Source organism: Thunnus thynnus, chromosome 1 (genome assembly GCF_963924715.1).
Source record: "Thunnus thynnus chromosome 1, fThuThy2.1, whole genome shotgun sequence".
Lineage (NCBI taxonomy): Eukaryota > Metazoa > Chordata > Actinopteri > Scombriformes > Scombridae > Thunnus > Thunnus thynnus.
In genome coordinates, this window is record NC_089517.1 from 979,696 (window position 1) to 997,845 (window position 18,150).

An 18,150-nucleotide genomic window follows, 5' to 3' on the forward strand; every position below is an offset into this window, starting at 1 on the left:
GGAGTTTTTCCTTATTTGATTCGAGGGTCTGAGGAGAGACGATGTGTTGCTGTACAGACTGTAAAACATCCTGAGGTTCATTTGTGATGAGATGAGAAAAACTTTCATGTTCTGAAGGAAAGTTGTCTTGAGCTAAAGTGCTGCAATCAAGCAACACAACACAACACAACACAATACAATACAATACAACACAATACAATACAATACAACACAATACAATACAATACAACACAATACAATACAATACAAGGACAAAAGCATATGTCATAGACGAGACAGTGCAGTGGTTCTGCACATAACAAGTCATATCCAGTAAAACACAACAGGTCAGTGCAGTAGAACATGATGCTTTACATTAGTCAGATACCAGCAGATCTATTAATGCTTCAGATATTTGACTGTACAAATAAACTGACTTGACTTTGGAGATAAAATGAGATTCTGTTCCTCACTGGATGGGAAACAGTTTTCTGTCAATAACAGAATGTGGAAGCAACACAGTCATAACTTTAAAGGAATGATGTTTAGACACAAACGTTGATCGTCCTTCATTGGAATAAATGCGTTATGAATGTGAAGCTTTCCTGTTGTTGTTTTTTTGTCTACCTGAGAGCCAGTACAGGTTTGTGTTTTCTCTCCTTCATCCTGAACATATAAAAACACAACATGCAGGCAACAGTGGAGCTGAAAACGACACATTAAAGGATCATTCTGCTGATTTTCTATATTTGTCTTCATGTTTGGATCCAAACCAGCAATCAACTGATCTACTGACCAGTACTGTGTTTGTATCAAAGCTGATATATCTGATTAAAAACACGTCAGTGAGTCACAGCGCTGCACTGGGTCACATGATCCTTCATCATGAAGAGTTTGGTCACATTAGTCTACAGTAACATGTAATAAACTCCTCTGAAGGAAGGAAAGAGAAAACTTCCCATCAGAAACATTTCTCAGCAGCAGGAAGCTCAGAGGCTCCATCATGTTGAGGATCAATAACGTGCCGGCACCAGGAAGGATTTGGATTTAATTCATTCTTGAAAGTCAAACTCTAAATGTTCAGTTTGTCTGTTGTTTGCAGGTAAATCTGAGTGTCAACAAGTAAACAAACATGCTGCTACTGAGAAAACAGCCCTGAGGAATCCCACAGCTGGTGACACGTTGTTACGTTTGTAGTTTCTGTTTTTGATATATAAATAAACGTTATTATTATTATTATTATTATTATTATTATTATTATTATTATTATTATTATTACTGTGGCAGCTTTGGAAGAAGCTGAACAACCTAATCTTCAAAGTTTAACAGTGTTTAAAACTACGATAAATAAACTGTTTCCTGTTAGAGACGAAGACATCAGTCAACTAATGACTGTTTTTATTATCTATTAATTTGGTATTTTATTGATTAATCCATTAATCAGTTGGTCTGTAACACGTGAAAACAGTGAAAATGTCTGTTGCAGTTTCCTTAAAGATCAGTTTATGTGTTAAATGTCTTGTTTTGTGCGACTAACCGTCCAAAACATAAAGATATAAAAACAGTTCAAATGAATAAAATCCTCACAAGAAGAAACTGATCGTCTTTGATCAATAAATGATTCTTTTCTGTTAACTTATTGTTGTTTCTGTTACACTTACATCACAGTTACGGATGGCGTCCATTGCCAGCAGGTCGTTGCCGTGGCGAAGCTGGAACTTGACCATGTTGGTGGCGGCCTGCAGCGCCACAAGCTCCGCCTCCTGGGCCACGCCCACCTCCTTCATGAGGTCAGTGAGCAGCAGAGCGTATTTACTCATCCTCTGGACAGGCTTCAACAGGTACGAAGACAAATCCATCTTATCCCCCAACTCCACCTGCTTCCTCTACGGGGGGGGTTGGGGGGGGAGGAAGAGGAGGAGGAGAGAGAGGAAGAGGAGGAAGAGGAGGAGGAGGAGGAGGAAGAGGAGAGAGGAGAGAGGAGAGAGGAGGAGGAAGAGGAGGAGGGTCAGTTTCAGTTGGTTGTATTGAGTAAAGAATGAAAGTATATGGAGAACAGCCCACACTCAGAGGTCAGAGGTCAGAGGTCTCACCCTGAAGAAGGAGTGTCCGTGGTTGGCCAGCAGAGAGTCGGACTTTGGTTTGTTTTTGCTGTACAGAGCGTAGAGACTGAACTGCTCCTGCTGTTTAGAGACAAACATTGATTCTTAATAAAAAATGCTCTATAAACAAAAGTATCATTATTATTATTATTATTATATTATTATTATTGACATCATTGGTGTTCGAGGGTTAAATGTTTAGAAGAAAAACTGTGCAGCTGATACATAAACAAGCTTTTAAATGATGTCACGTGTGTGTGTGTTATCATGTGTGTGTTAGCATGTGTGTGTTAGTGTGTGTGTGTTAGCGTGTGTGTGTGTTAACGTGTGTGTGTGTTAGCATGTGTGTGTTAACGTGTGTGTGTGTTAGCGTGTGTTAGCGTGTGTGTGTTAACGTGTGTGTGTGTTAGCGTGTGTGTTAGCTTGTGTGTGTTAACGTGTGTGTGTGTTAGCATGTGTGTGTTAGCATGTGTGTGTGTGTTAGCATGTGTGTGTTAACGTGTGTGTGTGTTAGTGTGTGTGTGTTAGCGTGTGTGTGTTAGCGTGTGTGTGTTAGCGTGTCGTACGTGTCTCAGGAAGCAGTGCGGCGCTCTCAGCGGGTGTTTCCAGCAGGCCTCCAGCTCTCTCAGGAAGAACTGACTGTGGAAGTCCAGAAGTTTCTCGAGGTTCCCGAAGACGACGGAGCGTTTCCCCCTCAGGTCCTGAGGCAGGTCGGCTCGGTCCATCTCTGGGAAGTAGTGATGGATGATGTAACGCAGAGAGCGAACGTACTCTCGCTCCGTGGTCACCATCTCCTCCACGATGTGTCGCAGCTTACTGCAGAGACCACACATGACGAGCTTTACAGACATCAACTAACGAACTAATGTTTGTCTCCTTCGTCTCTTTAAACCTCAGAGCAGAAACTTCTGACTGTTCAAAGTCAAAGCTGAAATCTAAAGTAACATCTACATTCTGTAATTACTTTATAATGTTGTCTTTTCTTGATAATGTGGAGCCCTGCTGGATACCCGTCTCACTAACCCCCCTCAGGTTCGTTACCCACCTTCCTCTGGGTCGAGGGTCTGCTGCAGGGCTGCCGGTGGTCCTGGGGGTTCCTGGTGTCCCGGGGCTGCGTAGCCCCTGTCCCGCCCAGCCGTGAGCAGCCGTTCTGGGGCAGAGCGTGTGGTCGGCCGCCTCGGAGCTGCTGACCTCCAGACCGCGGATGAACACGCCGGTGTTTCCTCGGCGCACCGGCTCGCTGAGGGCGCGAGGACACGGTCCGTACCGGGACACCTCGGGGGTGGAGGGACAGTCGAAGCTCTGGGTCTTCCTCAGCTGCTGACGTCTGCTGGAGGAGAAGGAGGAGCAGGAGGAGGAGGAGGAGCAGGGGGAGGAGGGGGCGAGGCTGGCGGAGGAGTTGAGGCGTGGCAGGCTGGGACTGGAGGAGCAGAGATCCACCCGGTCTGAAGCCTCGTCTGAGGAGACGCTGCGGAACAGACGCTGGAGGAGCGGGGTGTGCTGCGGGGTGAGGAGGGAGGAGGAGGAGGAGGTGGGTGAGGAGGTGACGCTGTCCTCGGGGGGGCTGGAGGAGGTCTCCCGGCCCCCCCACAGTCCTGACAGCGTCTTCCTGCTGAGGGAGGCGGAGCTTCTGCTCTGGGTGGAGTCAGAGCGCCTCCTGTGGGCGGAGTCTCGAGTCCTTAACGCCGCCTCCATCTTCCTGTCAAACATCTTCTTGGTCTCCTGACACTTGGACCAGGCGAAGCTCCACTGACGGAGGCCTCGCTCGCCCCGCAGCTCGCCCGCCGCCGCCTTCATCTCCTGAAAGTGGGCGTCTGGGATTGGCGGGTGCTGGCGGTGGTAGTCCTCCAGGCAGCCAATCACAGCCTGGCATTTGTCTGGCAGCGTGCAGTCCTCCATACTGATACCGGCTAGGTGTCGCATTCCCTCCAACGCCCAGCCATACGCCTGCAGAGAGAGAGAGAGAGAGAGGGTCAACATGTGACATCATCACTCAGGTTCACCTCTGACCTTTAACCTCCAGCAGCAGTTTGACCCTCTCTTGAAGGAAATGATGATAAACTTCAGTTTGTGTTCAGTATTTATTCTCTGATAGTTCATTGAAATCATCATTTTATCATCTTAAGTCATTTGTATTTATGAATTTCACATATTTACCTCGAGGTTCATCCTGAATATTTTCTTTGTTTTTGCTTCTATTTTTCTATTTTATTACAGTTTTTACTGTGAGGTTCATATGTGGAGTTATTTCACTTATTTTCTGATCTTTATGTTTGACTTGTTGATCAGTGTGATTATAAATTGTTGTTTTGTGGAACGTATGAAGACCGCTGTGGAAGCTGATGAAGATCTAAATAAAGAGTCTTATGGGGAGCAGAAGCATCAGCAGCTAGTTTATCTGTTTACATGATTAACATGTGGAGCAGCAGGTTCCACCAGAAGCTCCGGACTCGTCTCTCCGCTGATACACGTTCATGTTTTTGCCATAATGAGCACAGCGGATATCAGAGAGGCTCTTATCAAACGGCAGGTTCACATTTACAAGACGTATTAAACTGTCTCAGTGTGGTCTGGTCTTAGGACTGGATACCTCCCAGCAGGAAGCAAAAAACAAAAGAGGGACAAATTACTGGAAAGGCTAAATGACATATGAACATGGGTCATTTGGTCCTGGACGAGTCCTCAATTTATCCAAACCAGCTCAAGACTGGACACAGGAGGAGAGACCACATGAGCTGTAACTACAAACAGGTTTAATGTACAAACTTACAAGAGAAATGAAACTAAAGACCAACAAAACCAAACAGGTGGAAGTCGAAGGAGAACAGCCAGGTGACGACTCACATGTAGTCAACACCTCCACTGAGTTACTGGATCATTCCCAGTCTGTCTGATACCCAGAGGTGGAAGAAGTACTCAGATACTTTACTGCAGTAAAAGTCCCAATACAGCAATGTATAAAAATACTCCAATACAAGTAAAACTGCTGCATGAAAAATCCTCCTACAGTAAAAGTACATAAGTATTATGAGCTTGATGTAGTTAAAGTATTGCAGTAAAAGTACATAAGTATTATGAGCTTGATGTAGTTAAAGTATTGCAGTAAAAGTACATAAGTATTATGAGCTTGATGTAGTTAAAGTATTGCAGTAAAAGTACATAAGTATTATGAGCTTGATGTAGTTAAAGTATTGCAGTAAAAGTACATAAGTATTATGAGCTTGATGTAGTTAAAGTATTGCAGTAAAAGTAGTGGTTTGGTCCCTCTGACTGATATATTATTATATATGACATCATTAGATTATTAATAGTGAAGCATCAGTGTTAGAGCAGCATGTTACTGTTGTAGCTGCTGGAGGTGGAGCTAGTTTACACTACTTTATATACAGTTAGCTAGTTTAGTCCAGTGGTTCCCAACCTAGGGGTCGGGCCCCTCCAAAGGGTCAGCAGATAAATCTGAGGGGTGGTGAGGTGATTAATGGGAGAGGAAAGAAGAAAAAACAAAGTTCTGATACACAAATCTGTTTTCAGTTTTTGGACTTTTTCTCTAATCTTTGATTTTTGCTGAAATATTGGATCATTTGAACATTTATTGAAATGAAAGCATGTGAGAAGTTTAGAGGGAAAAATCACTATTTGGTGGAGCTGTTAACAACTCATAGACATGTGAAATGTGACCCCGACTACACACTGCTTTTTGTAAGACGTCAAAAGACAAAAAGGTTGGAAACCACTGGTTTCATCTTTAACAATGTGTTGTATTTTAAAAGCTTGTTATATTATCCATTGTGTCAAATCTTCATCTGAAAAGTAACTAAAGCTGTCAAATAAATGTAGTAGAGTAGAAAGTACAATATTTCCCTCTGAGATGTAGAAAGTAGCATCACATGGAAATACTCAAGTAAAGTACAAGTACCTCAAACTGTACTACAGTAAATGTACTTTGATACCAAATGTTTTGCATTGTTGAGCCTTTTATTCCTCTCAAGCTCTTTGCAAACAGTCTTTCTACTGTTGTACATGCTGCTGTCTGTATTAAGTTGTTAAATGATCAGTTGAGTCTGAACAGACTGATAATAAAACAGAGACGAGGTCAGAGGACGACATCGGCCTCAAGCTGCTAGTGAGAAGCTTTGAAGTGTGTATTGATGTGTGTTTGGGCGCCACAAAGGAGCCGACCGCCGACCTCCTTTTTGTTGAGGTTTGGAGGGGGAGGAATGTGTGTGTGTGTGTGTTAGTGTGTGTGTGTTAGTGTGTGTGTTAGTGTGTGTGTGTTAGTGTGTGTGTGTGTTAGTGTGTGTGTGGGAGGGTATAAATAAAAGAGAAGAGGCCTCCTGCTTTTATACAGCCGACTGACGAACTGAACTGAATGAGTCTTTACCCTCCTGACTGACAACTAACACATTACCTCACCACTAAAACAGCAGGACACACACACACACACACACACACACACACACACACACACACCGGGTCACGTGTGTGTCAGGTCAAACTGGGTCATTCACAACTTTTCGTGTCCTGGAGCAGCAGATAAACTGCAGGACGACACTGCGTCCAGCAGGAGGCGCCAACAACAACAACAACAACAACAACAAGGTGACAGGAAGACGAGTTCTGGTCAGTGACCTCATAAATCAATATTTATGACTAATAGACGTGATGATTATTGATGCTGCAGGAATCAAACCTCAAACACACAGTTCAAGTTTAAAGACGCTGATCAAAGCTGAACTTTGAACTCATAAAATGATTAAATACCAGTTTGTGTCGACTGGTACAGACAGACTGATGTTCAGTATGTGCAGTTTATTGTAAACATTAAATCTCTAACACCTGGAGGACAAACACAAATCATCATTAAACAGGAAACAAGTTATCGTATGTAACTGAAACCTGTGGAGAATCTATAAACCATGATCACATGACAAAGACCCACCAAGAGTTTTAACCACGTCACTGAACTTCATCTTCCACAGCGGAGGATTCTCACATCTACACGGATCTCTGGTGAAACAACCATCAGCAGCTCTGCATGAAGAGACGCAGCCTCCGCACTCATGAGGGGGGGCTGAGTGTTAACATGGGGGGGCTGAGTGTTGACATGGGGGGGCAGAGCAGAACACGGCAGCTGAACTGGGCTCAACTTTTACCGCAACACAGCGTCATCTGGCGAGGAACCAATCAGCCAATCACATACCTGCAGGAACACCCTCCATGATGACTTGTAACGTGAACGCCGTATTCGGATAAAATCTGTAGCTCCAACTGGACGTCCTGGATCGTATTTTATTGCCTCACCAGTATTTGAAACAACACGCCACTGCCGCCGCCGCCGCCGCCGCCACCACCGCCACCACCGTACTGTTTCAACACACGGCTGCTTTCAGTTTGAACTCCTCCAACCAGAGTGCAGCGTGTGTGTGATCTCGTTTGTGCCTTTATGTCTCGTTGACGTTTCATCTTGTTTGTGTTCAGACGACTGAAAGGTTTCTAATATTATTAACACTGACTGACAGACAGAAGGTCAGCAGACAAACAATGAAACCATATGGACCATCACACACACACACACACACACACACACACACACACACACACACACACACACACACACACTCGCTCGCTCCTACAGTAGGCCACTGGGTCACACTGTGTGTGTGTGTGTGTGTGTGTGTGTGTGTGTGTGTGGGAACTGAGCGGCTGGTCATCAGGACACATCAGCTAGCTAATCAGTTTGAAGAGCACTCAGCCAAGACACAATCACACACACACACACACACTCACACACACTCACACTCACACACACACACTCACACACACTCACACTCACACACACTCACACTCACACACTTACACACACTCACACACACTTACAGCCCAAAATGTCTTTCCAGCAGCTCTGGAAACCAGTAAAAGCTCCGTTAACGTGCTCTGTAATTTGTGTAATTCATGTCTCCATGGCAACAGTCTGTAAACATGATTACAAACAGTGTGTGTGTGTGTGTGTGTGTGTGTGTGAGTGTGTGTGTGTGTGTGTGTGTGAGTGTGTGTGTGTGCGTGAGTGTGTGTGTGTGTGAGTGTGAGTGTGTGTGTGTGAGTGTGTGTGTGTGAGTGTGTGTGTGTGTGAGTGTGTGTGTGTGTGTGAGTGTGTGTGTGTGCGTGAGTGTGTGTGTGTGTGTGTGTGTGTGTGAGTGTGTGTGTGAGTGTAGGTGTGTGTGTGTGAGTGTGTGTGTGTGTGTGTGTGTGTGTGTGTGTGAGTGTGTGTGTGAGTGTAGGTGTGTGTGTGTGAGTGTGTGTGTGTGCGTGAGTGTGTGTGTGTGTGAGTGTGAGTGTGTGTGTGTGAGTGTGTGTGTGAGTGTGTGTGTGTGTGTGTGTTGGGAGCGGGTGGAGGTGGGAGGGGCGGGGTCAGATCTTCAGACAGCTGTCAATCATCCATCCTGATGAGGAGGAGGAGGGGCTCTCTGATTGGTCGACTAGCTGAGTCCTCTGACGCTTCGCTGTGTCGTTTGTCAGTTAAAACTTCTGCTGAATGTAAAATATAAATGAAGGTTCAGTAATATAAACTACATTAAAACGTCCATTTATTTATGACTCAAGTCAGATTAAGAGGTCAGAGGTCAAAGAGTCAGATTCATCATCAGACTCATGACGGACAGTTTGTTAAAAACAGGAAGAAACATCCTGTTTCTCATTCCAAACCTGGAGTCTACATTACCCACAATGCACCTGGACGTTGTAGTGTTTGATGCTAGCAGCGGCTAATGTAGCCCGGAGCTGTTAGCCTCCAGCAGAGATGAAGAGCTACGGAGGCCTGATAACCGATGATCCCGACCGACGCTGTGACATCATCAGTGACATCATCAGCTCCTTCTTTACTAACACCTGAGAAACACGGTGAGGTGTAAAATCACTGCGGTTCATCTTTAACATAACGGCAGCTGAAGTTTCAGGTTTTGTAAGAAGGTCGAGATGTTCTGGAGATGTTCAGTGTTTTAATGTGTCGTCAGGACTCGTCGACTAACCGCCGCCGCGTCATTCACGTTCACTTTTCCTGTAATCCAAGCAGACACTGAACGCATCATACAGGCAGGAAGTGATGAAGGAACAAAAGAGACTGAAAGCAGCTCAGAGCATCAACATGATGTCAACCAACTACAGATCAACACTACATTACCCAGAATCCACCTCTATCCATCTAATCCATGTTGTGTTAACGTTGTTCTGTTTCACTGATTCTTGATGTTTTGGAAATATTGTTGTTGTGATGTTTATGCCAATAAAGCAAAATATGAATTTGAAAAGTTTGAGAGAGAGAGAGAGAGAGAGAGAGAGAGAGAGAGAGAGAGAGAGAGAGAGAGAGAGAGAGAGAGAGAGAGAGAGAGAGAGGAAAATAAAAGGAGAGAAGAGGAAGAGGAAGAGGAGAAATACCAAGAAAACAAAAGGAGAGAAGAGAAGAGTCTTGATGGCACTAATCAAAATAACATGTGGTTGTTATTGTGCTGCAGAGACAGAAGAGGATGAGGAGATAAAAAGAGGAAGGAGGAGGAGGAGGAGGACTGACCAGGAGCAGACAGGCTCTGGTTGGGGACAGCAGCTCTGCAGGACTCCTGGAGCCAGTCAGCCGAGGAGGAGGAGGAGGAGGAGGAGGAGGAGGAGGAGGAGGAGGGGGAGGAGGGGGAACCATCCAAAACACATGAAAGGAAGATGGGGGAGGTGGGGCTGATTCTGAGGAGGAGGAGGAGGAGGAGGAGTGTTTTCTACTTCAAACAGCAGCAGCATGTTTTCTGACTCCATCAGTGGGTCTTTATGGTTTCTGGGAATCTTCCAGTTTGTGTCTAAATGAAATTCTAGCAGGTAAAGTTGTTGACAGCAGAGAATCAGACACAAGAGTTTAACATCATATCAGATGAATGAGCAGGTCTGAACACTGTATATTAGATATAGATCATCTGTTTCTACACAAACACTCAGATCTACTGGAACTCTGGTGAAGATCAGCTGTTTGCAGACTGTTTTTATCATCACAACCAGTTTTATTGATCACGTTTGTTCACACTTACAGGACAAAGTTTCTCAGCTGCTCTCAACACACTAACACACGTTCACATAAAACACTTCTATTCATGTTGTGTTTTCTCTCATAGAGTCTGACAGACTAATATTCATACAGATATCTGATCAACTCTCTCATATCAACAGTTTATTTTATTACATAAACACGGAACAGTATTGATCCTTCAAGCAGGATGAGCAGTCAATCAGAGTGAGTTACCGCGGTAACAAGCGTTTGTTTCTCTGACAAACTGTTTGTTCTGTTTCATTTGTTTTCCTCCAAAACATCTGATGTTCCAACATCAGCTGGTAGAAACTGTTTCTACTGCAGCAGCTGTCAGACAGACCTGATCCAGCAGGAAACATTGATCCTCATCTGATCAAATCTATTGATCAGAGATGTGAGAGAGCAGCAGGTCTGTTTAATGAAGGAAAGTCTGCAGTGACTCAACAAACTCATTAACATCATCTTTCACTAACCTGAACACACTCCCTGACCTCTGACCTCTGACCTCTGACAGAGCGATATGTAAATGTAGTTTCACCAAACCTGCGACCATGATTCAGGCTGAGAAAACGTCAGTGCGACACGTTTACAGGCTGAACTGTGATCTGCTCACCAGCAGGAGGCGCTGAGACGCACTAACAGTCCTCACAAACACGGTGCTGGTGAAGCTTTGCATCACATGACTCCTCTCACACTGATCAGGACGTGAACTCAACAGTGTGTTTTAGAGAGTCTGATATCACAGTGTTTGAGAAACTGTTCTCCACTAGAAACGTCTGAACAGCAGAACACACACCAGAACCACGTTACTGTCGGTCCTGAGAGTCCAAACCAGCCGCAACACGAAGGAACGATGAACTCACTGATAACGACCACAGAGACGCTTCATCAAACTCACCACTAAACCGTCCGACTGACTGCTGCTGATTTACAGCCATAAAAAACACGACAAAGACAAACATGAAGAACAAAGACGGAGTCTGTGGTTCATCATCAGAGATCTGTAGAGATGGAACCACCTGAACATAGAAGACCCACTGGAACTTTAGAGAGAGGAAATCAAAAGTTCAACAACTTTATTAGAGCTGCAACCTTCAGTCGATTCATTCATTAGTTGCCAACTATTGAATTAATCTGCAACACTTCAGATACTCGATTAATTATGATTGCAGTTTGTTAACTGTGAATGTTTCCTGGTGTCTTTAGTCTCTGACGGTAAACTGAAGATCAAAACAAGACATTTGATGACGTCACTGATCGATCAATAGAGAAAATACTCGACAGATTAGTCGATCGTGAAAATAATCATTAATTTTCTACATTAGTGTGGAGTTTATGATCTTTCTGTTTAAATAACACAATATATACACACAGCCTGTTAGTGACGTACGGAGAGACTTTAACTCCACTTCAAGAGATTCAACAGGAAAAATAAAAACACACACACACACACACACACACACACACACACACACACACACACACACACACACACGCACACACTTTACTGGATACTTTTACTTCATTTATTTAAATAAAACAGGATGAAGTTGGTTTGTAGTAAACTTCAGTCTGATTCTAACCGTCGAACAAGAAGGTCTGAACCAACGTGAGGACAGAGAAACATCTCCTCACTACCACGGCTCAAACACACACACTGGTCCTCATAAAAATACACAACACACACACACACACACACACACACACACACACACACACACACACACACACACACATCCAGCTAGCACCAGATGAACAGAAGCTAATGTCTGTTAGCTCGCTGAGATCAGAACTTTCTGCTGCAAAACACACCAAGACAAGACAGAGCGAAGAGAGAGACTGGAGTCAAACTGACACCAAGTTAACATCGAACAACTGAATCACTGCAACACACACACACACACACACACACACACACACACACACACACACACACACACCTGACCTCTGTGTTTGTGTAAATGTGTGTATAAAGAGTAAAAACGTGTCGTACCTCGCTGTGTTCTGATGCAGCGCTGCAGCCTGACTGAGCCGAGCAGAGAGCGGCATCCTGACCACACACACACACACACACACACACACACACACACACACACACACACACACACACACACACACACACACACACACACACACACACACACACACACCCCCACCTCATTCACAGACTGAATGGCAGATGGGCGGTCCCAGGAGGAGGGGAGGGAGGGTCACCACGGCAACAAAGACTTTGTGAAAGGAGTGAAAGGAGAAAGGAGGGAAAACTTGGCACTGGAGTGATACCTGGACTACACACACACACACACACACACACACACACACACACACACAACCACACACACACACACACACACACACACACACACACACACACTAAAGTTTTCACACGTATGTTTCATGTTTGAACAGACGTCGTTTTTCTCTTCTGGACTCTTTCTGTCCTGACAAATCCACCATGTTGAGATACGAGCTTTCCAGCCGACAGCAGCAGTTTCATGCTGTGTGTGTGTGTGTGTGTGTGTGTGTGTGTGTGTGTGTGTGTGTGTGTGGTCTGTCATAGGCTACTTTTGGGGACAAATTTCAGCTTTAGGACTAGTTAACTCGGGACAAAAGTTGTGTCTCTAATTGGAAAAAGATGATTTTTGGGTCAGTGGTTAAGGTTAGATTAAGGTTAGATTAAGGTTAGATTAAGGTTAGATTAAGGTTAGGGTTAGGTTAAACTAGGGTAAGTCTTCAGGAAATTAACACAAGTCTATGTAATGTCCCTGAAAGTGACAACGGTCTGATACGCGTATGTGTGTGTGTGTGTGTGTGTCAGGTCAATCTGTATCAGAGTGGAAACAGCACACACACACACACACACACACACACACACACACACACACACACACACACACACACACATATAGTAGTTCAGTGGGAGAGTTAAACATTGAGCAGAGAGAAGCTGCTGCTGCAGGAAACATCAACAGTCGTTGTAACACTGTAACAACCAACAGGAGGATGTTTGAACTGAATGCTGTCAGATTTATCCAGAAACTATTAAAAACACGACTTTATGTTTGGTTCTTTAATATAAAGGCTGCAGCAGCAGAGAGATGCACGTCTTGTTTCACCTTCTAACATCACTGATCGATTAATATACCCATCATCATCATCATCATCATCATCATCTCTTATGCAAAGTGTTGAGATTCTTTTCACATCAGTCTATAAAAACAAGTTTCTCTTCATGATGGGAACGAAGCAAAAACGGTTAAAACCTCTCGAACAACCACAGCAGGCTCACTATGTTTACACATGTCATTTTCACAAACAGAGTACACGTGAGAACGAGGCAGCAGAACAACAGACAGACGTCTTCCTCCTGATCACCGCTGCTCTCTAACGTCTGTTCATGAAGACACCGATGTTACACATTTCATGTCTGAAAAACACTTCAAACTCTCAGAAAGCTTGAAAAGAACCAGTTCATACGAAGAGTCGCCTGAAAATGTATCAAATCAGGACAAAATCACCATCAACACATTTACACACACAGTCCAGGGTCATGTGGACAAAGAGCAGCACCCCCTTTACATTAGACACAGTCCAGTATACAAAACAATATTGACACTCTCCCCCCTCCTCCCCCTCCTCCCCCTCCTCCCCCCCTGGCCTCAATGCAAGCTGTCAGTTTCACTCCAGGAGGATGATATGAGGAGGAGGAGGAGGAGGAGGAGGAGGAGGAGGAGGTGATGTGTCAAAGCTCCATCAGACTGACAGCAGAAACCAGCTGCTCTTTACACACAAAACAATATTATATGAAACTAAAACACAGATTAAAAGTAGAGACGGATTTAAAGTGATCTGATGTTTCCTGTAAACAGACTGGAGATGAAGATGAAGATGATGAAGATGATGCATCAGAATGATTCTACTGTGAAGTGAAGAGAAAGTAGAAACAAAGACAGTAAAGCTGCTGATTCTGCTGCAGACACGACTCTTAATAAACATTCAAACCTGGAAGATGAAGATGAAACTAGATTCATGTTTCCTTCTCAACAAATCATCGTTTTAGTCATTTTCTTCTGCTTTCATTCTCTCTCTTTATAATATCTGATAATAAACTGAGTCACCGCTGACTCTTCTTCACGTCACTTTTCATCATTTGATACATTTTATAGAAAAAACGATTAATTGAATAAATTGATGATTTAAACAGCAGTTAGTTGCAGCTTTAAACAGGTGAACTGAAACGGACGGACGTGCGACCCATTACGACCTTTAACGAGACCTTTAACGAGACCTTTAACGAGATGTGGTGACTGCAGCTACAACCACAAACATCACACATTCAGCAGCAGCACTTTCAGGTTCAGGGTGTTGGACAGGAGGAGGTGGGGATGGAACCCGTGTCCTGGAGGAAGCAGGGATTGAACCCGCGACCTGGAGGAAGCAGGGATCGAACCCGCGACCTGGAGGAAGCAGGGATTGAACCCGTGTCCTGGAGGAGGCAGGGATCGAACCCACGACCTGAAACATCAGCAGCAGGTGGAGCCAGGAACCTACCTGGTCCAGGAAGCTGTAGAGGCGGACGGCGCGGTCGATATTGTGTCCGGTGGTTTTGACCCGCTGGGAGAAATCCTGCAGCTGAGCCCAGAAAGAATGAACTTTGACCTCGTAGTGGTGGAGGTCAGCTGACGTCACGTCCTCCCAGCGCTCCAGACGACTCAGCAACACCTCGCCATGTTTACAGCGATCCTGCCGAGACACGAAGACGCTACTGTTACTGGTTTAATGTTACTGGTTTACTGTTACTGGTTTAATGTTACTGGTTTACTGCTGTGGTTCATAGCTGGAGAACATAACATCATTTTTTCATTTGGTCATTTGTGTAGTTGTATGTGTGTGTGTGAATGTATTTATTCTCATAGTGTGTAGTAGTGTAGTTGTGTGTGTGGTTGTGTGTGTGTGTGTGTGTAGTTGTATGTGTGTGTGTGTTTGTGTGTGTAGTTGTGTGTGTGTGTGTGTAGTTGTGTAGTTGTGTGTGTGTGTAGTTGTATGTGTATGTGTGTTTGTGTGTGTGTGTAGTTGTATGTGTGTGTGTGTGTGTTTGTGTGTGTGTAGTTGTGTGTGTGTAGTTGTGTGTGTGTAGTTGTGTGTGTGTGTAGTTGTGTAGTTGTGTGTGTGTGTAGTTGTATGTGTGTGTAGTTGTGTGTGTGTGTGTAGTTGTGTGTGTGTGTAGTTGTATGTGTGTTTGTGTGTGTGTGTGTGTAGTTGTATGTGTGTGTGTGTGTGTGTTTAGTTGTGTGTGTGTAGTTGTGTGTGTAGTTGTGTGTGCGTGTGTGTGTGTGTGTGTGTGTGTAGTTGTGTGTGTGTGTGTGTGTGTGTGTGTGTGTGTGCGTGTGTGTTTAGTTGTGTGTGTGTGTGTGTGTGTGTGTGTGTGTGTGCGTGTGTGTTTAGTTGTGTGTGTGTAGTTGTGTGTGTAGTTGTGTGTGTGTGTGTGTGTGTGTGTGTGTGTGTGTGTGTGTGTGTGTGTGTAGTTGTGTGTGTGTGCAGTTGTGTGTGTGTGTGTGTGTGTGTGGTTGTGTGTGTGTGTCGTACATATGCAGTTGTGTAGAATTCTTTGAAGTCTTGCTGTTTTTTGTTGAGAAGCTCCAGAGAATCCTCCGACTCGTCCAGATTCTTCAGACGAACCTCCCCGACGTCCTCCAGCCAGGACCTCACCTGATACACACACACGCACGCACGCACGCACACACACACACACACACACACACACACACACACACACACACACACACACACACACACACACACACACACACAAATGATTTAATCAGGAAGTAACCACACTGAGTGAGAAATGAAGCCGAGAGAATCAAACAGCAGAGTTTCGTGTTTCGTGTCCGTCTGAGTGTTGAATGAAGTTAAACGTGAATCATTCTGATGATGTTCAGCTGGTTTGAGTCCAAATGAGTCAAATGAGAATATCTGCAGCTGATTCCTTCATGTGTGGAGGACAAACTGTAACGGAGTCGAGCTGCAGCAGCAAACAAACATAAACACTCATATCTTCATCATCTTCATCTGTTCATCATCACTCAGCTGTTTGTCATAAGATGCAGCAAAAACTGACAGTCATGGCTGGATGAAGATGTTTGAGAATAAATACATTCATAGTGTGATGTGATTGTAAATGAAGCCAGTAAACTGTTACTGTAGAAACCGTGCGGTCTAGAGACATCAGACAGGAGTCAGAGCGTCTACTGAGCGTGCTCAGACTGACCTCGGTGAAGCCCTGCTCCAGGTTCCTGAACTCTGCGATGAACTGCAGCTCCTGAGTCCTGGCGTTGGACAGAGTCACCAGGCGGTGCAGCAGCTCGTCCACCTGCTCGTACAGAGAGGACACCGTCTCCACCGCCGCCCGGTAGTCTTCGGTCACGCTGATGCTGCTCTCCTCTCTGCGGAGCCGCGACAGTGAGGCTCCGCCCTCCTGCTGCAGCTGGACCAATCGGCTGTCTTCTAGGATGCTACGCATCACCGCCTGGTACCTGGACAGCAGCAGCTCGGCCTCCTGGGAGAGAGAGAGAGAGAGAGAGATGAACCTTTCTGTGACATGATGCAGGATTTTAATCTAACAGCTGTTTTATAGTCAAAGAATGAAAGATATTAATTAGAAGTAATTACTAAATGCAATATGAAATAAATGTCAATTTATTTGAATGTATTTCACATGTTTGTCCTGGCAGCATATTAATGACTCATTAATCACCACCTGGACGTGGATGAGCAGCAGGGAAACAATGGATGGATTAACCAATTAAAAAATGACTCATTGGTTTAAAGTCAGAGTCTGAAACAACAGATTCAGGAGTTTTCCAGCCAGCGTTATTGCCTCATATATGTTATATTATATTATATATTATATTACAGGCTAGAAAAAAATATTTAAGACCTTTGTGAATGAAATTGAAAACTTTTAAACTCTACTAAAGTCTGCAGATACTCTGTCTGGACTGGATATTAATATCAGTCCTGGAGAAGCTGATTCATGCTCTCAATTTAACAGAATCCACCCTCACTGTGGATCACTGGGACTGATAGATATGTGAATATACTTTAAGCACGGAGATCATGATGATATCCGTAAACACTGTCACGCTCCTGCAGATGTCGTCCAGTTCATAAAGACTCAGGTTCTTCAGGGTTCTGCAGGACGACGTCCAGCTGATCCCAACTGATCGGATCACTGACTGATGTTCGAGGGGAAACGTCTGACTGACTGACTGTGTGTGTGTGTGTGTGTGTGTGTGTGTGTGTGTGTGTGAGACCTCAGCAGCAGCAGGTAGAGGTGTGGACTGCAGGATGTTGATGGTTTTCTGCAGCAGGTTGATGACGTCTTCACACTGATTGGTCAGCTGTTCCAATCTCTGATGAACACGATGAAAAACACACAACAGTCAGCAGAACGAAACTCAGGAGACCCGAGTTCTGACTGACTTACAGCAAACCATCATATCATCATAGATCTGTGTGTGTGTGTGTGTGTGTCTGTGTGTGTGTGTCTGTGTGTGTGTGTGTGTGTCTGTGTGTGTCTCTGTGTGTGTGTGTGTATGTGTGTATGTGTGTGTGTGTGTGTGTGTGTGTGTGTGTTGAGTACTGACCGATCTGAAGCAGAGCCAGCTGCTCTGACTGAAGCTGAAGGAACCTCCAAACTCTGCAGGAAGCTGACGGAGCTCCACATGTTTCTGAACAGACTTGAGAGAGCTCAACACCTCCACCTGCACACACACACACACACACACACACACACACACACACACACACACACACACACACACACACACACACACACTCTGAGACTGTGACCTGAAGCTACCTGTATCTTCGAGTGTTTCCAGGTTGTTTTTGTAGAGATCATTTCTGTACAGACTGATAAATCTGATTAACTGGAAAACTTGGTTCTCTGGTCAGAAGTGAGACAAAAACTCACTTAAGTACATTTTTAGATCCAGTAAATTT

General features: G+C 44.6%; 1 protein-coding gene across 5 annotated transcripts in view; it reads right to left on the reverse strand.

Moving 5' to 3' along the window:
- The window catches only part of plekhg4 (pleckstrin homology domain containing, family G (with RhoGef domain) member 4), an 87,307-nt gene that overhangs the window by 4,221 nt on the left and 64,936 nt on the right, over positions 1-18,150 (reverse strand). For all 5 annotated transcript variants that reach the window (XM_067575797.1, XM_067574243.1, XM_067576556.1 and 2 more), the window contains 9 exons: positions 17,793-17,909; positions 17,460-17,558; positions 16,415-16,702; positions 15,730-15,852; positions 14,695-14,886; positions 3,127-4,028; positions 2,648-2,897; positions 2,073-2,162; positions 1,641-1,865 (listed from right to left, as the gene is read on the reverse strand). In XM_067575797.1, the coding sequence (XP_067431898.1) occupies positions 1,641-1,865; positions 2,073-2,162; positions 2,648-2,897; positions 3,127-4,028; positions 14,695-14,886; positions 15,730-15,852; positions 16,415-16,702; positions 17,460-17,558; positions 17,793-17,909 (2,286 nt within the window). The remainder of the gene's footprint in view (positions 1-1,640; positions 1,866-2,072; positions 2,163-2,647; positions 2,898-3,126; positions 4,029-14,694; positions 14,887-15,729; positions 15,853-16,414; positions 16,703-17,459; positions 17,559-17,792; positions 17,910-18,150) is intronic.